The sequence below is a fragment of the Filicampus tigris genome, chromosome 6, assembly GCF_054856515.1.
Source record: "Filicampus tigris isolate MCC_2025a chromosome 6, RoL_Ftig_1.0, whole genome shotgun sequence".
In the NCBI taxonomy this organism is placed as follows: Eukaryota; Metazoa; Chordata; class Actinopteri; order Syngnathiformes; family Syngnathidae; genus Filicampus; species Filicampus tigris.
In genome coordinates, this window is record NC_141222.1 from 17,316,048 (window position 1) to 17,339,334 (window position 23,287).

General features: G+C 41.0%; 1 protein-coding gene across 6 annotated transcripts in view; it reads left to right on the forward strand.

The window, feature by feature from the left end:
- znf827 (zinc finger protein 827) overlaps window positions 1-23,287 on the forward strand; it is an 87,536-nt gene that overhangs the window by 63,738 nt on the left and 511 nt on the right. For 2 of the 6 annotated variants that reach the window (XM_086033635.1, XM_086033636.1), the window contains exons 6-14: window positions 2,064-2,315; window positions 5,724-5,778; window positions 5,877-5,977; window positions 8,165-8,302; window positions 9,853-10,036; window positions 11,257-11,423; window positions 15,949-16,161; window positions 17,335-17,512; window positions 19,389-23,287. The exon at window positions 19,389-23,287 is cut by the window's right edge and continues 511 nt beyond it. In XM_086033635.1, the coding sequence (XP_085889761.1) occupies window positions 2,064-2,315; window positions 5,724-5,778; window positions 5,877-5,977; window positions 8,165-8,302; window positions 9,853-10,036; window positions 11,257-11,423; window positions 15,949-16,161; window positions 17,335-17,512; window positions 19,389-20,058 (1,958 nt within the window). In that variant the 3' untranslated portion in view covers window positions 20,059-23,287. Of the gene's footprint in view, window positions 1-2,063; window positions 2,316-5,723; window positions 5,779-5,876; window positions 5,978-8,164; window positions 8,303-9,852; window positions 10,037-11,256; window positions 11,424-15,948; window positions 16,162-17,334; window positions 17,526-19,200; window positions 19,254-19,388 lie in introns of all 6 variants that reach the window. The other 4 variants (XR_015087147.1, XM_086033637.1, XM_086033639.1 and 1 more) reach the window with 4 other exon arrangements.

Genomic DNA, 23,287 nt, shown 5'->3' on the forward strand with positions numbered 1-23,287 from the left:
ACAAAAAAGGTCCTTTAGTCAACAGACATGTTCTCGAAAAAGTAATATCCTTCTGTCATCATACATTTTGTACAGCACTTATAAAAACTAATGTCGCTATGTCAACTGACATTTTGTACTTTTCGAGTTGGTCCAAAAAGTAGTCACTCTCATCAATAGTTATATTCCACTTTTCTACACGTTGTATCTGTTGACAAAGGACACTAGTTTTGTACACAGTTCTACTTCAAGTACCATGTGTCTAATGACCAAGGACGTACATTTTGTACACAATCTTACTAAAAGAAAAACTCAAGACCTGCTATAGGTACCTCAAACCAGCAAAAGGCGCGTAATTAAATAGCATGGCGTGTATTCATTAACACGTTCAAATGTTGCAATCTGTTTGCCACCAAATCCAATTCAGCCCATCAAAATTAATTGCCGTGAAATGTGCGGAAGCTTTTTTGGCCTTGAACCAAGTGATCATCGCCATATTCACACATTATTACTCGTGCGTAACAAGAATGTGATTCATCGTACATTTTCCTTTGAATAAATATGTGATCGTGTGAGCTTCCCTCTCTGCCATTTATATGAGCAGAAATACATCAAACCTGCTCCTACAAGAGATTTTCCAGGGGGTGAATGAGTGGAATTAGAGCTTAAAAAGAAGGAAATCCAGTCCAGAGCAGAGCAGTCCAAATAGCCGGCCAGGCTTAGCCGTTTAGCGTGGCGCTGTGCGTTTATTGGGCCAAGAGGGCACTGCGAGGTCACGCCACCGTCTGACGGTGAGTGGGTCTGAGGTGTCGGGGTCCGCCGACACAAAATAGCAAAACAGTCCACGTGAACCCGGCGGCCAAAATGTGTATGATCCACGACGTCAATGATTGGCTTCCCTGAGCGCAAACGCTGTTGACTCACAGGGCGAGTCCAGTTGAAAAGGTGACATGAAGCAGGCTCGCTAAAAATAGTGAAGCGAGATGCGGCATCTGTTTGGAATGTCCCCACCGACTGACTCTCCGAGGTAATATGTGAGTCGGTAGGGACTTGAAACTATTTAAAGACAACTGGACTGCAGGTGGTGTTGTATTCATAATGCAGATGTTATCTAACTATAGGTTCAATATAATGAGCGGGCAGCTATTCAAAAGATGTGTTCATCTGCATGCATTCCTCATTCACTACAGTGGACATGTATTCAAAAGCTCTTTCCTTCCGTGCGTATGCGTCTTGATGATCGGTCGCTACAGTGGATTTAATGCAGTATCCTTCTATAAGCAAGTCTTGGTTTCAAATGTTCATATCAATCACTACAGTGGACATTTAAAAGATATTTCCTTCAACATGAATGAGTTCAAGTTCAATTGTTCAAGTTGAGCATCAGTCACTACGGTTTTTCCACAGAACGGCTGAACGATGGGTGGAAGTGTATGAAATGACATCATCGAAGAATAAAAACAGCTTGTGAATAACTATTAACTGTCGAGAGGATTGTGTGTATGAGATATGAAACGCTAGACTATGTAGTGACTGATGTATAACTTTGGCATCAAGACTCATGCTTATAATAGGAAAATATAGACTATTCAAGGCAGAATTTGTTTAGTGTGTGTAAATATGTAAAGTACAGTGATGCTCACATTTTTTTTTTTTTCCCAAGATACAAGATGTCATTGTTTCGGGGGTTTTTTTTGCCCCTTTGACTTGCAATCACAAACTTGATATACAAGTGCCATATGGTGGCAGTGAATACAGTTCAACTCTCTTCATACAAAGAAGTCGTTTGGCAAATGTTGAACAATTCATCAAAAAAGAGGCTTCAAGCGGTTTGATGCCACTCCCACTTAAAGTTCACTGTCAAACCAAACAAAACAAAGAGAGCTTTGCCTTATGAATATGTCAGCTTATCTTAATGCTAACAAAATTTGCACAAGGCCATTTACATGCTAACATTATCATCCATAGTTGAGGTTTCAGATGCAACGGATATTTGAACATAAACTGTGGAGCACTAGATTTAGACAGATCAGCTTGCCGTTTTGTGCTTAAAGCCTGACTAGAAATGTCTTCTTCCCGCACAGAGAATAACAAAGATGGCCACTTCCAGAAGGTGAAGGTAAAAGCGGAGCCCATGGAGGTGGACCCGGCCCCTGCCGAAGTCTCGTCGCCCATCCCCCCACCTGCTCCTCCACCTCACTTGTTGGCTTTCGGCACTTTAGGGGCTCGTGAGAAGACGGAGTCGACCCCGGAGCCTCTGGTGCGCCCCCAAAAGGACCTCTTCTCCCAGGACATCTCGGTCAAAATGGCCTCCGAGCTCCTCTTCAAATTGTCAGGTGTGTTTTGAACACGTCCGACCCCTCAAGCAAGCGCAAGGATGGCAGACGCGTGTGTGTGTGCGTGTGGGCGCGTGTGTGTGGGCTGTAAAACCTTCCATTTACGTCCTTGCCGTTGTAAAGTCAAGGACGCGACATATCACTAGTGACCACATGGCTGACATTGAAGCTTAAATAGGTGTGAGTCTTGATGAAGTTGGGCATCAGTCACTATCCTGGACATTTATTCAAAATCTCTTCCTTTCTATACACGAGTTTTGATTAAGTCGTTCACTGCTGTGGACAATTATTCAAAAGCCATCCATTATGCAGGAGTCTTCATAAAAAAGTTTTGCATCAGTCATTATAGTAGGGCTGGGTAATTCATCGAATTTTCATTGTGATTTCGATTGTGTCTTCTCACGATCATAACGTTATAATCGAACGAAAAAGATTAACGTGGCGAACGTCTCGATGTTATGAATGCACTCTGAATGCACCATGTTGCTGTGCAGAAAGCATGTGACAAATGTTAATCTGCCCTCCCTGAGCTAGCTTTAAGACGTTTAATGACACCTCAGTTAAAATTAACTGAAACTAAACACACATCAAAAAGAATTACACACATTGTATTTTAAATATAAGACATACTTCGTTTTTGAAACATCGCCAGTGCTATTGGTAGGAGTCGGTGTAAAATCATATTGGCAGGCTAATAAAAAAGATTCTTTAATATAAATATTAATACACAAACACTGTCGCAACCATACATACAGGAAATTTAACAATACTCAAAGGCAAATATTTTTCCTAATCGGTGAAAATCGAGTTATTAGTGTTCACCACTTTCTTCTTCTACTCTTCTTATCGTAATATAATTGTATATTAGGGGCGGCATGGCTCAGTTGGTAGAGCAGTAGTCTCCTAAGCCAGAGGCTGTAGGTTCAATCCCAGGCCATCGTGACCATGTCGAAGTATCCTTGAGCAAGATGCTGAACCCCCAGTTTCTCCTGACACTGTGTCATCAGTAGGTAAATGAGGTACAGTGTGAAGTACTGAACGTAGAAAAGTGCTATATTGACAGCCCATTTACTCCACGCACGGCACCACACTGCCCCAAAGAGGCCAATTACACTCATTTGTCTTTGTTTTTTTTGCTATTATTTAAATATGTTATTTTACTTTTCTAATATATTTACAGGTTGTTCTTTGCAGGTTATATTGAAAGTTTAGTTTTCATAGGTGAATAAATATTAAATTTAGAAATCAATTAATAGTCATATTTATTAATCGTGATTCCAATATCAATCATAAATAATTGTAATTATTATTTTTACCATAATCGACCAGCCCTAAATTACAGTAAACGCTAGTTTTGATGTCAAAGTAATACATTAGCCACTACAGTGGGCCTTTCCTTCTGTACGCATGAGTCTTGATGAAGTTGTGTATCAATCGTTATACGGACCATGTATCCCACCACTATAAAAACCTCATTCCATTTTCATCCTTGTATAGTCCGGCACAACTTCTACTGTAAACATCACAAGTGGCCGCGCGGCTGACATTGAAATTGTTGGGCCACTTGTTTGTATTACTCCATGAGGGCGGACCCCCTTCCACGCAATTCACACAGGGCAACCTTAAGCACGAAGCCTTGCGTACATATCCACCTTTACACACTCCTCCCCAGTCCCACTGGGCCTGTACAAATGTCCGCTCCAATCCCCTCCTTCTTCTTCTCTCATTCTGTCTCCCTTGACTCGTTTTCAGACATACCGGCTCAAGCACACTTGGCTGCACACACTTCCCCATCCGCCACCCTCCCTCCCTACTGCCTTTACATTTCTCCCGTGCTGCATCGCCATGGCAACGTGGAAAAAGACCTCTGTCCTTGGCGAGTGGTGTGACAAAATGGGGGTAGGGGGGTGTGCCACCCAGGGAGGCCGGGGCATCTCGGAGGCCTGGCAAACTGCGACAACTGCCACAAAGGAGGATCTGGATGCAAAGCGAAATGGCGCAGGGTGGATGGTGGGTGGGTGTGGGGGTCTTGGTGCAAGGCTGTCACACAATGAGCAATCAATATGAATTACCCGCAGCGGTAAGACCTCTGAGATGCATCGGTGGCAAGGTCAGCGAGAACGTCGGGGGGACGCTCGGCCGCTTTGTGAATGCTCCTTGTCTCCTTGAAAGTCGCACGTGTGGCGGCTTCTCTTTCTTGGCTGTCGGCAGCATGTTTTCCGCCCTATTTGAATTAACGTACCACTGGTAAATGTCAACCAGGTAAGGCCAGAGATTTGATTGCATCATGGCAAAAAGGGGGGTGTTGTAACAAGATTTTTATAGTTCTGAACAAAAAAAAAAAAAAAATCTATCCAACAGCTGCAACTGGTCCAGATTGCTGCTGTTCGTGTTTTTACTAAGTTTAAAATTTAATACCCTCTCTTATCATGATTTTAATACAAATAGAACACTATGGTACAATAACATAAAAAAAGAGAATGTAAAGAAATGAATGGGTTTATAAAGTACAATGACCCTACGTCATGAGTCGCCAACCTTTTTGAAGCTGGAGGCTACTTCTTGTGTCCTGATTAATGCGACGGGCAACCAATTTTATACACACTTCTGAAATAACACCTCTACCTTTAATAATGTTATTGTAAAGATATAGAAGGTATAACGGTGAAATCCTGCGCAACTTACGGTAATATTCATGGGTTGGATGTGCCTTTAAGGGGCGTGGAGGGACAGGGAGTTGGGTTGGCCTGTGTCTGGCCGTCTTGAGTCTGCATGTTAGCGTCTGGGCGTGAGGGCCTCCAGGTTGAAAATATCAGCTTAGCTCAATGCTAACAAACAATGCAAAACGCTGTTGACATGCTCATGGTTAGCACAAACGGTGCAGCAATGTTTTTAGAAACTCAATATAACCGTACCCAGTCATATAGTTGTGATCCTCTGCGAGGAACTGAGATGACATCTACAGTAATACTGTACGGATGCCCATGTACAGTACATCAGTCTGAATGTCTTATACTGCTCCTGGTGGCCAAGGCGGGCAGCAGCGTAATGGCCGTTCAAGTGATGAATAGTGACAGAACCTGTTTAATTCTTTTTGATTCAAATGTTTATGCAGAACAATATAGAATGTTATTTTTCTCATAAGCAAAGAACACATTACAAACTTTTTGGGGGGGTGGTTGGATCAGATTAATTCCATTTCCATTCATTTTAGTGAGAAAAGATAATTTGTGGTATAAGTATTTTTAGTTATAAGTGTCACACAATGAATTACAATCATACCTCAAGGCACTACTCTACTGCGTGTATGTGGCAAATAGACAAATCACCCACGAAAAGCACTCAAATTGGCCGGATTATCGTTATGTATAACCTGCTAAAGTATGCTCGTCTTTTTTTGTTTTCCAGAAAAAGTGAGCAAAGCCAACAACCACAAGGACGGCAACATGGTGGGAATTAACAGGTGAGTCAATGATTTAAAAAAAGAAAAGGAAAAAAACATCTAACAGAAAAATGTACATGTTGTAAACGCGGCCTTGGTCTCCTCTACGACTTTTCCAGTCCGTTCTTGGACGAGTGCTTTCGACAATCACCCTTCAACTCGCGCTCCAAAAGCTCTTCCCCCGCAGAGGCCAGCTCCTCTACCCGGGCACCTTTCCACGGTAACACACACACATACAATCACACTTCTTTTAGTTGTAAAAAAAAAACAGTAGCAGACAAAGGCATTTCTACACACATCTCAATTAACTACATTGTGTCAACCTCCAGCTCCCTGCTTAGATCTCAAACGAGCCTTTGGGCTCTGTGCGCCCCTTGCCCGGGGCGTCCCCCCAGTCTCCTTTGCTGTGGCAGCCGGCGGTCCAGAGGTTAATTAGCCTGTGCCAGCTTTACCTGTCCCACTGCCAGTTAATGGAAATCTGATTGGCTCCTGGGTGTCAAAGAGTGGCCTGAAAGTTAATTCAACCCCCCCCCCCCCCCCCCCCCACACACACACACACACACACATTTTTTCCCTTGTGTGTTTGAACCTCTGCTGATCCCTTTAACTCCACTCCTCTTTTAAGTCGTTATCTGCTCTCTGCGTGAACACATCCGCACCCGCGCTTTCTCGTTACACTTGTCTTAACTAGAACATTTCGACACATTTGATTGAAAATCTGGCATTGTAAAGTATATTGAATATTTTCTTGTTGCTACATAGTTGGTGAGCATGGGAAAAAAATGTTAAAAATATTTTTAAAAGTTGCAAAACAAATTAATGAAAAATACACAAATACGATGGATTTTTTTTAAATATTAGAAAATATATAAAAATCCCCAAAATATTTCAACAAAATATTACAAAATCATACAAAACAGATGAAAAATAAATATTAGAATGAAAATAGAAAAATTGGAAATGAAACTTCACAACTATGAAAGAAAAATTGAAAAGCGTTATAAAATACAAATATATATAAAACAATACAAAAAAAAAAAAACAAATATAAAATATTAGCCGGAGATACACAACGATTAGACAAAAAGTGTAAATGTAAAATTATTCAAAACTATTTTTTAATTGAAAACAATAGATTAAACAATCCTGTGTCTCTTGCCGGTGTCCCTCTCTCTTCAATGGAACTAATTAGACAGTTATCCACTTGAAGCCCTGCAGCGCAACCTAATTGGCTTAATCAGCTTGCTGTTTGTCAGGTGGCCGCCTCCCAAGTTTGGCCGGCTTGTCGTCGGGTGATGTGACCAGGCCGTGCCTCTCTTCTCACCTCTGATTCGGATGCCTTTATGGGCTTTGACCCATACAAAGGTCTGGGAAAATACCAGACCGCCGCTTTATCCTCTGCACTTTGGCAATCCCTGACCAAAGGGTTCCCTGCTAACCTCAAGGCTACACCAGAAATGTTCCTTAGTCAACATGACCTGCTGCAAGTTTAGGAATACAAAGTGATTGATTTAAAAAGTCTATAATTAATATTAGGAGGAAGAGAAAAAATAAGATCAGCCCAAATGTAGGGACGAATTTAAAAATGTTTTAACTTTTAAACTTTAAGAATAAAAAATATTGACAAAAGTACAAGATGAAAAATAAACAAATGTAAACAAGTAAAAAAAAGAAAGAAAAACAATACACATCTTAGACAACATTTAAAATATTTGCATAGTACATATGGAACAATATTTAAAAATATTAGAACATATCAGATGAAGAAAATTAACAACTATTATAAAACTGAAACATAAGGAAAGAAAGCACATTTGTTTTTTTTATTTTTATTTATTAGGCAAAAAAGGAAAAACATTTCAGGAAAAACACAAAATAAGAACAAAATACACAAATATTTAGAATTAAAATTTTTGTCTGCACCGTGTATTGGGTGTTGGCAAAAACAAGGTTAAAAATACAAAAAATATAACATATTGGCAAATATAAGACAAACAAATCTTAGATGAAAAATTCACAAGTATTATAGGACAAAATTCGTAAAATAAAATACGCAAATATTTAATTAACAAATTAGATTTTTAAAATTAGACATCAAAAGTAGAACATTTAAAAAATACAGAACAAAAAATACACAAGTATTAGAAAAGGGAAACATAAAGAAACAAAGTATTAAACTCTTTAAAAAGCAAAAAATACAACAAAAAAATACTGTGTAAATGTTAATGCTAAAATATATATTGACAAAATCAAGAAAGGAAAATGTTTCACCTTCTCAAATCAGTCAACTTGGTCTATGACATAACAGTAGGGTTGTAAATGTGTTTTTTGTCATTGTAGTGACGTTCTCTACCAATTGGTGGCATCAGTGCAATGAACGATGGCTGTTCTTTTGTGTGTGTTGTAGACTCTGAAAAGGAAGATGGTGAACCGGGCAACGGGATCGCCCAGTGGCGGCTCAACGAGCAGCTCTACACGTGTCCCGTCTGTGGCAAAGTGTTTGGGAGGCAACAGACGCTATCGCGTCACCTTGCCCTACACACAGGTAACAACGCACTACAAATGAGAACATTTCACCTCTCACCCCTATGATGATAATAATAATAAGAAGAATATAATCTTAAAAAATGCATTGTTGTTTTTTTCAGTGTACAAAAAAATGCTTTGGATATACTTGATCTGAACATGTAGATTGTACACGATTGAAAACTTGTTAACAGAACTGTAACTTGTTCTCTTTTCTTTGAAAATAAACAAATGTAATGAGTCAGTTTACCACATTTTAACCATGTGCAAACAAAAATGAAGTACTTCTTATAGTGTGCATGCCACCTGTAATTAAGTCATCATGATAATTTTCCAGCATAGCGGACACCTATTTTAGCTTTGGCCGTTCTCGTTTATGTTATTGCGCTAACTGAGCATGTGACTTCAAAGAAGCCTCAGAGCAGTTTTACTCTTGCAAAGGCTAAAAACAGTATTGACATTAATGACCATTTTAAACGGTAATCTTAAAGTGGAAGTCAACCCAAACATATATTTTTTAAGGATATCTTCTATGCGGGCCCGCCCGTTGAAACGCGAGACACATAGAACATATTCTTGAAAAAAATATGTTTGGGTTGACTTCTCCTTTAACCATTTGAAATTGTATCACGGTTTATCGTAAGCCGTTATGTCCGTACACGCACACACACACACGCCAGTGTGAACAATGGTAAATGAGGTTGAAATAGACTATATTACCCTTCCTTTAAATAGATTACAACCGTGATTAGTCTCACAGGGAAAAGTGCCCCGTCTCATTACCTCGTGTGAATGATGCATACACACACACACACACGTACACTAGAATTCTTAACTTCTCGTGTCCCCAGACCACATCCACCATCGATCCTCTCCGTCGTTGTCTTTTCTCGTCCCGCTTGCGGGATTTCACTCAAAGGCCGATTAAAACGAAGGGGAAATGAATGCGTCCTCCTCAGGAGGGGTGGTGTGGGGATAGCGCAGCGCTACTAATCAAGGAGCGCACAAATTGAGACCCGTGTAGAAAATGCCCCCCGACACAATTGGACATGCTCACACACGCACACACACACACACACACACACACACACACACACACACCATCTGAGCGTGTTGGCTGCAAACAGCTTGGCCACACCACAGAGAGCAGAAGCTGGGGCATATGTCACCATGGTGGTCTTTTTGGTCTCCCCGGCGACATAAAGGTTGCCTGGCTTTGTGTCCTTCGGGCAAATGCATGCTTCAACAAAGCTGGTATTTTGATATTTTGTAAAAATCACATAACAAGATATATGAAAAACAAATTACACATGAGCATAAAGTCTTAAAGCTGTGCAGCAGTCTTAAAGCTGTCGAGAGCGTTTGAGGATAACGGCCATGCAAAAACATGGTTCGGTTATGTTCTAGGTGCTGTTTTAAAAGTAGCTCATGAGCATTTTTTCAGCATTTTAGGATTAAATTGACAGCGGGTTTAGTGAATGTGAGGCAGGGCTACGTAATTAGATGTAAACTATCTCCAGAGTGCGACTAATGTGAGCTAATGTTTGCGTGTGTGTGTTTTTGTGGCAGAGGAGAGGAAGTACAAGTGTCACCTGTGCCCCTATGCCGCCAAGTGCAGGGCCAACCTCAATCAGCACCTGACCATCCACTCCGTCAAGCTGGTCAACACGGACGCTGAGCAGATCGTCAGCGCCGTCGCCGCCGCCGCCGCCCCCGACGGCGCCGAGCGCAAGAACTGCGCCTACTACTATAGGTGATCATTAACCGCCATTAAGTACAAGTGTTGACACCAGTGATTCTCAAAGTACAGTTTTTGTAACAGTGGCTTACAGTAATATCAAATAGTCTCTTTATGAATAAAACCTATGTCCATTTTTTATGAACACTTCTACACTTCTGTATTTTACAGTTGTTATTATGGTGGAGAAGCTGAGTGAAGAGCTAAGTATTTTTTGAGGTGGTACTTGGTGTAAAGTTTGAGAACCACTAGTCAAGGCGCACTTGAACTGGATCTATGCCTTGGTTGCTCTTTTTCTTTCATCCTTTAAAAAAAACAATAAGTGGATGATCCCTAACTATTTTTATATAGTGGAACCTTAAAGATCAAGTATAACTTTCAGTATAATTAAAATATAAAACACAAAAAGGCCAAAAAGAAAAGGCAAATCATTCTTGGATGCTCACTGAGCTGAAGTCTCATGAGGTCTCACTGGGTTTGCTAAAGTTTTTGTTCATCCATTTTATACAACTTCGGTGGTGTTCATCTTGATAGTTTCTCATCTGTAGAACTGGGTATTTTACTAAAACTTGAGTATATGTTATTCGTCATCCGTCTGCAGTGTGGGTACCCTTCCATCGTCCATCATTCGCCTTTTTTTCCAGGGAGAAAAAAATAGTACCCGTCTATAGGCCGGTCCGCCTCTAAATTTAAACGGCCGTCCGTCGGCGAGTCCGACTGAACTTTCACTTTCACTAAAGTTCTTCCCCATAAATCATGGAATGGAAATATAATAAATAAATGATAATTAATAAATAAAGTGTTAATTAAATTCCTCAGTTAAGTGCTTGCCGGCGCTAAACATTTGGGAACACTGCGCAGGATTTGGCCCAAAAATTGAAATGAAAATGAAAAGACCTTCCTCTTGTTCTGGCTGTAAACCAATTAATAAAGTCCTCAATTTGTCAGTACTAAAATAGTTTAGTCATCGGTACACATTATGCTCAGTATTCTGTCGCCAAGAGACATAAGCTTAGTTTAGCATAAGGACAGGTGTCATGACTCCATTTTTCAAGTGCAATGACTGCATTGCTTTTGCTGGGTCTAATGAATCCATCATTGGACTAATCTGCATCAAAGCTCTCAAAAGAAGCCAAGCTGTGCCACTTAGCAAATGCGTGCTGGCGTTGGTTGACACATTGCGTCTCTCTCTCTCTCTCTCTCTCTCTCTCTCTCTCTCTCCCTCTCTCTCGCAGCTGCCATGTTTGCGGCTTCCAGACGGAGCTCAACGCCCAGTTCGTGGGCCACATGTCGCTCCATGTGGACAAGGAGCAGTGGATGTTCTCGCTCTGCTGCAGCGTCTGCGACTTTGTGTGCATGGAGGAGTGCGACATGAAGAGCCACATAAGCACCGGACACGCAGGTACCCACATTTGAAATTTTGTCCGTTTATGTAGCTCACAAAGTGGCAGCTGGGTGGCTCAAAAAGGCTGACTCGAAACGTCTGTGAGATGATTATGCCAGTGTCGGTGAAAACAGCTCCTTTGGTGGCACTAGGTTGCACTGTGCAAAGCAAAATCTGAGATAGAATTAAAGTTAACTCGTCAAGGTTGAAGGTGATACTGTGGCCTTATTTTTGTTTTGTGCATTTTAAAATGGACCTAAAAACTATACACTGAGTTGCACTAATACTATGAAACTACCTATAAACAATCATTTTAATAAATACAAAAAGAAATACTGTATTTTCCGGACTATAAGCCGCTACTTTTTTCCTAGGTTTTGATTTATACAAAGATGCGGCTATTCTGTGGATTTTTCTTCCACTGCTAGGGGCGGGCTAACCGAAATTACAATACAATACAATACAACCTAAAATAAACACTTGTATTTATTGACAGTGACATTGACCTTGACATTGACATTTCCTATTTTTATGCCATGCATACAATAGTACGCCCAGCCCGCATGGCCTTATAAGAAACTAAATAATCAGGATAACCCGGCACCAGGACCAAAAACAACATAAACAGTAGAAACAGAAATTTATGTCAAAAACAGTTTATCTTGTCTTCTTTTCCAGGCTTCAGATATAAAATTTGCAATTGTAAAAACATCAAAATCCAAAAGCCATTTAATCTTTTCTTCAACTGACCAATTTCAGGGTTATGTCGTTCCAGATTATTGACCATGCACTCCCTTAAATTATCATGAAGCGTACTTTATAAAAGAAAATGAAATTGACTTTCCACATCGTTCAAACCACACATTTTTAATTTGGTTTTTGTTTAACCTTAATCCAAAACGTTTTGTTTTGCTTCTCTAGTATGCATAATTTGATCTACACATTCAAAACGTGGTATGCACTTGGAGTGGAAAACAAACTTTAAAGATTAGGAGGAACATCCTTTTTTTAGCACTGTAAATTAGGATACTCTAACAACCTAGATAGGTTGTGTCTTTCATCGTTAGGTGTTGCCGTTAAGTGCTTGTGGCAAACAGGTCAGGTTGTGTTACTTTGAGCGCTGAGATGTCTGAGTTCATAAACACAACAATCGGTGCGTGCTCTCGAGTGACTGTGAGGTAGCAGCTATAACACTTTAGACGCTACAATATGTTAGGTTACCATGTTAACCCATTAAGGCCTAAAGTGCCTGGCTCAACATCTCCCCAAAACCAAAAGGCTTCTTTGTACTCCCTCGGGTGACGTCCACGAGTACGCCACTGCGGCAATGCCGCGCAGTTTGCCTCTATACTCGCACGCAACCCACACGCATTGTTTTGAAAATGTGTCGCAGTTTCACTCCAAGTCGGGGGGGCGTTGCTACGGTTGATACTGACGAGGACACCACAGGGCGGAATTTCTTCTTCCTTTTATGGCCAATTCCGGTCGACGTTTTGACTGCGGGGCAACGATCATAACCACGGCGACAACAATGGATATCGTGCCTGCTACAACAAAGGGACCTTGATGACTAAAGGATGCATTTAATCGTATTTCGAAAACGATGTGGAAGGTGGCAGCGAATGTGGTACGCGCGTGTGTAGGCTTCTTGTATTGAACCCATGGAAAACTTAAACATTAAAACAGCAACGGTGAACTTAGTTAATAAAAAAAAAAATGTGGGTGATCTTGGTAAAACCAGGTAATGGTGAACTTAGATTATTATTATTACAAAGTTATAGCAAACTTGATTGTTCACTTTGTTGGAAGAAACAAAGTTAACTTCTACCAAGTTATATTAAAACCAAGCTTGTTACAATAATAATCCAAAGTAAAATAGTTTCCTTTTCTTCTAATATGGACTCCAGTAGGCTTTTTTTTTTTTTTTTTAAATAAACAGTTTGGACGTTTAAAGCTACTCATGTGATCCTTTTCTGATGGATGGCCAGGGTTTTTGTCCTAAAACATCTGTTATTGCTGTTGTTTGACTTTTTCCACTGTTAATCAAAGTGTGTGTGCTGGCGGGCTTATTGAGTGCGTGCGCGTGGTATTGGCAACATGACGAGTGTCTTCAGAGGCCGCGGTGGCCTCGTTTATCTGGCAAGGCTGCTGGCCCTTATCGCGCCTAAGGGTGATGGAAGAAATCAATAACTGAGTCTGCTTTACGCTGCCCAAAGTATGGCCCGCCACATCTGGCCACCCGGCATTCACATTAGCAGCAGTCCTGGAATATTTGTTGCATGAAGTTGCTGGGTGTGGCACTACAATTAAAACAGGAGTATGAAATATTTGTTCATATTGAAACTGTCTTTTTCTGCATTGATTTGGCTATTTTCCACTTAAATCGGTAATGTCATTACCATTTTGTATTCAAATATCTCATTAAATAATTGGTTAATTTAATTACTGTACATTATAAAAAAAATGTACATTTACCATGTTTCACTTATTTAAATTAAAAAAAATGTAAATATGTATTTATATTGGTTTATTAATTAATTAAGTAATAACATTTAAACTCATTTGTATTAAATAATTGTTATTGATCATTAATTACATCATAAATAACACAACAAAAACATGGTTTTGGTCAAGTATTTGTTGCATTAATTTCCCTAAAATTGGTTAATTGTAGTTACTCATTTTTATGTTTTTTTTCTTATTAATGTATCATTAATTGGCTAATTATTCTAAATAATAAAACAGAGAATATTGGTAATTGTTTATATGAAATAATGTATTCAATTGCAATTTATGTATTAAAAATAACATACAGTATTAATAATGAAAAATACTTTACTGCATATTTTTCATATATTAATTTGGTTCAGTAACTATGATTAAATCTAACATTAAATTTAAAACATGACCATGAATGTATTAAAACTAAATGTATTAAACTATTTTAGACTCAAATATTGACTTTTTTTCTTTCTTTCTGATTTACCAATGACTTGGCCCATCTGTCAGATTTCTAAATCACAAAAGTTTGCATCCTGTGCCCCCACCTCCCTCAATACCAACCATCCTCCCCAATGTTATGATTTAGAGCACCAAACACAACGTATTGCAAATCGTGATTCGCACGCCACCCTTTAGTCTCGGTCAGTCTGTGCCATGTCGACTGCGTGGATCCACACCAGAGTGGCCGAGCTCAGCGGCGCGTCTGCAGTTCAAGTAGCTTGACCCCCCCGCGGAGTCCCAACTCAAGTCTACGCCACCCGACTCAGCCGGGGGTCGGACTGCTTCCCTATCGTTGGCGTTTTTGGCGAAAGCCTTTTGTTGAGGCGCGCCTCCGCCATCTTTGGCCGTGAAACTCTACGTCCCCCGGCGCCTCCCACCACTTCTTATTCCTCGCTCTCGCCTCCAGGTGAATCAAAGATGCGGATCAATAAGAGCATGCTGCTTCTTGATTGGTCTGTCAGCAAAGCGAGAGCTTCAATCACAGATGTGTGTGTGCGCGTGTGCGTATACATAGGATAAATGTGAGGTTATTACGATAGTGGCTGTCTGATGACAACAAAGTTCTGCACGCTACGATAAAATACAGAGCACAGTGACTGTGATTATCATCACCTACTGCAGTGTTCCCAACTTGTATTGAACCGCATATTTTACATGAGAAGAATCTTACGGCACACATGAAGCAAAAATGCCAGTGAGTATACTGTTCTAGAATGTACCATCTGCCATCTGTTAGAAGAGCGTTTAGCAGTAATTGTTCTGCATGTCACCATACACTACTCGCATATGTAGATGAACAAATATTTTGAAGCAATTAAGTGACTTAATTAGTGGTTTGGAATCACTGATTTGCTGTATAAATGTGCAGTTAATGTTTACACCTACAGTACTATGAGGATTTAAATATGTCTTTTGTTACAACTAGAATGGATGGTTACGGGCCACCAGTCTCCTGTTTGAATTCCTCTCGGATTATGATTTTATGTTTTAGCACAATTCAGATGGCTAGTTTTACCACCACATCTATCAACAACAAACGTTTGTTAAAACAAAGTTTTCACACTTGATTTAGTAAAGCTAAGCAGCAAACATGTTTCTTGAAACAGTTACACCACAGTTGCGTTTGTAAAAGTTATGATGAGCTTTGTCTAGTGAAACAAAATTAAGGCAACCTTAATGTATTAAAACAAAATGATAGCCAATTTGGTCTGCCAAGGCACAGCAAACCTGGCTTGATGAAACAAACATCAAATTTGGTGAAATAAAATACAAACAGCGAACACTAAACAATTGGTTTATGTAAATAAATGAAGTGGAACTTTATTTATTACAACGCATTTATGGACAACTTGGTTTATTAAAAACAAAGTAATGTCAAATGTGGGTTATTAAAACAAAGGCACTGAGAAAGTTGGTTTATTACAGTTTTGACTGAACATATTCAGTAGGTGACTACTCAAAAGCAACAGCAGCTTTGATGTAGTCTGTTGACTTTTGTCATCTGACTTCCTGTCCCCCGTCTCATCTCGTACCATTGCAGGCCTGAACTCGAGGAGTCCCCTGAGCGAGACCAAGAGCACGTCATCGTCCCTCTCGGCGCTCAGCGACTCGCTCAACAGCTCGGAGGGTGGCGACCTCACACACGTCGGCGGCGAAGAGCTCAAGAGTCTGCTGGCCCCGCCCTCGTCGGCCGGTAGCCAATCCAGCTCCGGGAGCCACTCGGGCTCGGGCACGGAGGACAAATCCGATAAAGGTAAAAAGGACTGAAAATTGAATACCGACAGGCCCCGACTTCTGAACATTGCAGGCATATGAACACTGGGAACATTTCATACTTTCGCAAGTCCAAATGAAATCCAGTACAAAACAGTAAATACCGCACTACCTGAGCATGCCTTCATGTGTATTTTTACACGGCTGTTGTGACAGTCTTAAAGCGAGGACCCACTGTATCTATCATTAATGGAACACTTAGCAGGTTTGACATTTATGTTGTGTGGACCGAGTACAGAGCCTTGTGGAAAAAAACAGTATCTAGTCACAGGTTGTCCTCATTTAACAACAAAATGCAGTATCTACAGTGGCCTAATTTGTACATAAGTGGAGTTGCTTGCCATGTTGTGTTGGGCTAAAACATCGTCTGGCGAATAAAAGCGTTCCTTGTTGTATACTAAGCACCTTACCCAGGAACAGTTGTACCTTGACTTAGGAGTTCCCTAATGTACGAAATGTCAGACCACCACTCAAGGGATGTTTAAAAAAAACAAACAAACATTAAGGTACTGCAAGTAGTGTGGTCACGATACCAACATTTTTACTTTGATGCTATACCCGCATAAAGTACCTTGATACCGATACGGTACCTCGACAGTGTGAAACATGAGCCTGTTTGGATGAACATGCGTCACTAATTCGCTTGTCTCTAAACAAAGACAATTGGCTAACTGCTGCTGCTGCCACCTGCTGGTATGGAAGAATATTACAATGTAGTAAAGACATGATTACGCTGCCGGGCGCTAGACCGCACAGGCAGATAAATTAGATAATTTCCCACGGCACACCTGACAATATCTCGCGGCACACTGGTTTAAGCAACTAATTAAATTAGGTAAATAAACTGTCTTTTATATTAATGCATGGTTCATAACCTGGCAAATAGCCATAATGAGACTTGAATCACTGAAAGGAGTTCTCCACGGTCTCAGTCTGGGACAACTTCAGTGTGATCTGCTTGGGAAAGGCCCGATATTTGATACAATACTTTGCGCTGATTGAGCGATGCGGCAAATTTGCAATTAGGTTATTTTTCAAACTCGTTCTGCCCTTTTAAAAATATGTAATGAAAAAATGGAACGGATTAATATCTGCAAATTGATGAGTGTTTGTCCAAAGTAACAACCGCTAACTTCGACATCCCTCTGGCCAGGCTTCGAGTGCGTGTTCTGCACTTTTGTGTGCAAGACGCGCAGCATGTACGAGCGCCACCTCCAGATCCACCTTATCACACGTATGTTCGAGTGCGACGTGTGCCACAAGTTCCTTAAGACGCCCGAGCAGCTGCTGGAGCACAAGAAGTGTCACAGCGTCCCCACCGGAGGACTCAAGTAAGGAAAGCAAGTACAGTCACACCTTTCCTAAACTCCGCCCGTCCTCCCCCCTCCCTCACCCATCACGCCACCACACACACATGCATAGTGTCATTGAGGGATTGTTTACACTCACCGTTTCATGTAATGTTGCCGAAAAGCCAAAGTTAATCCTAAATTAACGCTTTCCGTCTCACGTGATGGTCAATTAGCACTGACACTGACTAAAAGAAACTACAAAACTAGCATCAATGCTAATAATGCTATTCACGGTGGCGTGCGGTACAAAAATGTAAATGATGCGTTACACCAGTAGGGGGAGCCCACAGAATCATGACACTCATAGTATTTTCTGTTACTGACTCTTAATGAACTGAGTAATTCCAAACCTGTCTGTATAAAACAGTTATGGCAAAGTTGCATTATTAAAGTTATGCCTTGAGATAGGTGCTTAAGTCGTGACGCGACCATGCTCGCAACTCAGAACACTCGTGTTTCAAATTCTCTTCGCCCCATTGATTCATCTTAACACAGCCACACATGCAGCTAGCAGAGGCTATGTTTTAAAGACACGTGTAATTCCCTTAGTTTTATGTTTTGTTTGACGGTAATCTTAAGGTGAGAGTGGAAAGAAACAGCTTGAAGCCTTTTTAGAAGAATCATTCTATCTGCCAACTGCCACTTGCTGTCAAGTGAGTTGGGTTACCTGCCACCGCAGCGTTCATATCTCAAGTTTGTGCTCACAAGTCAAAGCAAACAAAATGGGAAATAGGTAATAAGTCACTTGTATCTCAAGACCACTGTCATGAGTTAAAAAAAAAAAAAAAAAGAAATTAGGGCAACTTTGTTTATTATAACAAAGGGATTGAAAACGTGGGTTGACAAAACAAACAAAAGAAAGTTCCAACAAAATTGTTTTGGCAAACAAAATAATGGCAAACTTAGTTGATTAAAACAGAGGGGCTGCTAACTTGGCTTGAACAGCCAAACTTGATTGATTAAAGGAAATGAATGACAACCTCTGTTTATTAAAACCAGCAAATTTGGTTTGTAGCGTCAGCTTTGGGTTCATGTAACGTTAAACCTCCTTCGCCTCCATCTCCCGAAAACAAAAATTGAGAGCAAATCGATCCTTTGGGCCTTCTTATTCCCCTTCTTCATCTGTCACCGTCTTCTTCTCCGTCAGCTTCCTCTTTGTCTTTTTTTTTTTTTTTTTTTCATTTTCCTCAGTCTTCTTCATCTTCATCTCTGTCATTTTCTGCTTCATCTTCTCCATCGCTGTTTTCTTCTTGGCCTTCATCATCATCATTTCCCTCTTTGTTGCGTTTTTCTCCGTCTTGCTTTTCGTTGTCCTTTTTGTCCTGTCATCTTTCTCTCAGTTTCTTGTTGTCCTTTTCGTCTCATCGTCTTCCTCTCGGTCCTCTTAATCGTTTACATCGCTTTCGCTGTCTTATTCATCTTTGCCGTCTTCTTTTCCGTCTCCTTTGATTTTGAGAGCAAGTCCCACCTGTTTCTGATCCAGCGCCACTGTGGCGTCATACCGCGATTGCATTTCAAAATGACACCCAATTTAGTGCAAGGCCGGTCAAATAATAACAGTTGTCTTGATGTCAGAGGTTTTGGAGATGGAGGCGGCCTGAAATTAGGCGTAGAAAGTCGCCTCCAAATTTCATATGCAGGAAAAACCCTGTGATTCTGTTCTGCAGGGTTTGTGAGGCGCTTTGGGGCCCAGAGCAGATGAAAGGTGCTATTTAAAAATGTAAGTGCTGCTCCATTCCTCACCCACACCCCCCCTGTCCATCACTATCAATATCCACCCGCGTCACCGCTGGTGCCGGCGCCTTCAACTGTTTTCGTGTCCTCCCCCGACCCCTTTTTGCACCGCCGCTTCCAGGTGCCCCTTCTGCATCTACTCCAGCAGTCGTCCGGCGGCCATGGAGTGCCACCTGAAGACGCACCTCCAGACGGAGCACCGCTGCCGCATCTGCCAGGGACTGTGGCCCGACCGTCCCTCCCTGGAGGCCCACGCGCGCGCCCACCGCCTAGGCAACCACTACCGCTGCGAGCGCTGCGGCTACCTGTCCAAGACGGCCAACAAGCTCATCGAGCACGTGCGCGTGCACACGGGCGAGCGGCCGTTCCACTGCGACCGCTGCCCGTACCGCTGCAAGCGCAAGGACAACCTCAACCTGCACAAGAGGCTCAAGCACGCGCCGCCCGCCCCCCGGGCAGAGGCGACGGAGGAGGGAGGCGGCGGGACGGGCCGGGAGACGCCGGGCGGACTGGCCACGTCTCGGGCACTGCGCTCCGTCGCCTTGACCCGCACCCTGGGTGGCGGCCCTCGCCTGGCTCGCCCCCACAGCCGGCCCCCGTTGAGCGGTGGCGAAGTGGACCCGTACAGGAACTGCGAGCGGGTGCACTTGATCCCCCTCACAACCCTGTTCACCCACAGTTTCACATTCCATCCCCCGCCCCGCCTCCCTGCCGCCGCCCCCTCTCCCGCCTCCCACAAACACTCCTTCCTGGCTTACCTGGGACTGACGGAGAGGGCTGAGACTGTTTGACTTGTTTTGTTTGTGTTTTTTTCAATCAGACCACAAACATTTCTAAGAGCTGTACATGCTAACAGAAAAAACATTTATATCTATATATATAGCCAAAAGCTGCTTTTTTTTCCTCCTAAGTTGATTGAATTCGACGACAGCTACGTTGGACGAGCGCTTGGCTTTAGGAAGCTAAAGGTTTTCTAGCTCGTTTTTAAGCTGCATCGAGATAGCATGCCTCTTTCTGTGTTTCAAGCTAGCTTAGGAAGCTAACGTTGAGTTTCTGGTCGGGTTTTTTCGGCGGTGCGACACAGGCTCGTTTCCAAAGCAGACGCCTCAAACCACGCACTTATTTATCAATCTTGTAAATAGTTTTGTAGCCCCTCGCCCATCTTTTATAATTTTTGTCATTTTCTTTTGTATGATGGTCAAACCATGTTATGCTTAGCTGCTGCCTGACGTCACCTTTTTTTTTTCCTGCTAAGCTATGAGAATCAAACCTAAAAATTGGACATGCCAATTGAAGATCATTTTGCACTCACCCGATCCCCAACGACAAAATTATATATACCGTGCTAACGGGTTAGCGGAGGCGGCCAGCTGGAGTTTGGTTGGTTGCCACGGAGCCGATTCAAATGGTGCTTTTTGAAGCTTTTTGTAATTTTTGTGTACAAAAAAGAAGCTAAATAACTAGAAAAAAAACTGTTCCAAAATGACTTGAATGAATGTATTTTTGTTGGTGTAAAAAAAAAAAAAAAAAAAGTGTGAACAGGGACATCTTGTGTGCTGGTAAAAAGATGGAAAATTGCCTTTTTTTTTTTTTACTTTTTACGTTTTTGTTTTTCTGTTTCTTTTTACTGAGCCTTTGTCATGTTTTTGCTAACATCCATACATCATCCCTTATCTTCCAGCATACACACTAACGACTGGATGGGCATTTGATGAAAATTCCACAATCGATCGGAAATTAACAATCTTGTTTTGTTTTTTTAAAGAGGGTGTTCTGAATTCCGGTTGCCATGCCAGAATAATCATGGACATCACAGTCAAGTAGTGCAGTCTATTTTGCCACACCAACAATCAAGTACAGGAGGTCCTCGCTTTACAACTGAGTTGTGATGTAAGCCGAATTTCTACTCAAGTATGAAAGTTATGCTATGCTAACACAGTTGTAAAGTCACAATTGCAGTAAATATTTAAATTTAAAAAACACTTGACGCAAGGCTATAAATGAAAAAATAAACAATCAAGTGAAAAACAGTAGATATGGGGCTAACTGATCCTAAGCATTCTATGACTAAGACAATGTGTTCTTACGCCACTGCTCAAATGAATTCATTACGTGACACTTGAAATATAATGTTAGTATAGTCGTAAACTAAGGACCTCACTGCTCTTACCTAGTTTTCACACACTGCCAAGTAATTTTGAAATTTATCTAGAGCCTAGTATAGAGCCTTGTGGAACACCACCAGTATCGCTCTACAGGGAAGCTTTGGCTTATGACTTAGCTCGTTTGTACAACGATGGCTTGTACTTGTACTCAAGTCATAACGCAGAGAAGTCTATCAAAAAAAAAGAAACAGTCATAAACGACAGAAAAGATTTGTTTGAAATACACTTCTTGCCCATACATATATAAAAAAAAAAAAAAAGTCAAAAATAAAAATGGCACTATCTAAGCAAGCCTTTTAGTGAAATAGTAGTCGGACTCGCCGACGTACAGCCATTTAAAATTAGAGGCGGACCGGCCTACGGACGGGTACTCCCCCCGGAAAACAAGCCGTACCCATGCTGCAGACGGATTACGAATAACCGACGCTTGTTATTAATTGTTAGTAAAATGCCCAGCTCTGTTCATTTCTACGTAGATCTGAATGCGCTTTAGTTCATGTTTTTATGAAAAACCCTTCTTGGCAATATATATAAAGCCATCAAATGATAAACAGTAAGTACGTCACTAACCAAGTGGCCCTCTTTTATTTTATTGTTTTGGAAGTAATTTTGACATTTTAGTAAAGTGGACTTTGTATAGAGCCTTTTGTAACACCAGTATCTATCTACAGGGGTCCTTGGTGTATGCAGTTCCGTTTCTACGACGGTGACAAAATTTGTAAGTCGGAACTCAGCGTAGCCTATCACTAACACACGTCAGAGCAGTTATGAAACCAAGACCGTCTCTATGACTATCATGCCTATCCCTAATAGTAACACTTTTCGCCCCATCCCTTAAAACATCAACTCAGCACTTAATTTTGTTAACATGTCTAAGGCAACATGTCTAAGGCAAAAGCACTTAAAAAGCTTCAAACGTGCTGGCTAGGAAGACAACTCAATTAAGACACCATTAGGCTCCGCCCATGCGGATACTATTGTTAAATGGAGACAAATTGTGTGAATTAGAGAGTCAGAGGTGAAGTTCATCCTGGGAGCTAAAAGGGACCCCCCCAGGCTAAAATCAGAGTTTTGTTTTATTTTGCACAGCGCTGCACTTTTATTTCAATGAGACTCAACAGACGTGTTCTTATAAGAATAGGGCAGCAGAGCTTTTTGATTAAAATTAATTTTGATTTTTTTTTTAAAAGCTTTACGCATTATTAAGTTACTTGTTGAGTGAAAACATGTATCTCCACATTTTATTTTCTTGTAATTATATGAACATCAAAGTCTTTGCTTTAGCTTTGTTATTAATTTGAAAAATGTTTATTATCTAAACGTCATAGAAATGTTTTTGCAATCGTTTTTCAAAAACTGAAGAAAGCTATCTAAACTTCATGGGGTTTTTTTATACAAAAAAATAGAATTCATTTCTAAACTTTGAAGTTTTTCTTAAAGTAAAAAAAATTCTTAGGAAAAAGTTTTTAGAGATTTTTTTTTTTTTTTTTTTTACAAAAACAGCCAAATGTGTTCTAAATCTATAAGAAAAAAGTCCCTCCCATACATACACACACACACACACACACAATTGTACAAAATCTCCTAAAACGTGGAGATACATGTTTATCACTTGACAGCATCATCATGTGGCCTTCCAAACCTGAATCCCTTGTTTGTAAAGGGACTCCTCCTCTACCCTTCCTTTTTTTTGTCCATGACACAAATGCATTTTTCAATCGTTTTTGAAATTGTTTTATTTTCTACGTTAAATTATGACAGATTGGACGAAAGTATTGTTTTCGACCAAAACGTACGTAGCCGCAGGACGTGATGTTAGGATGCAATCCGTCACGCCCTGTTTTGTTTTGTCTCC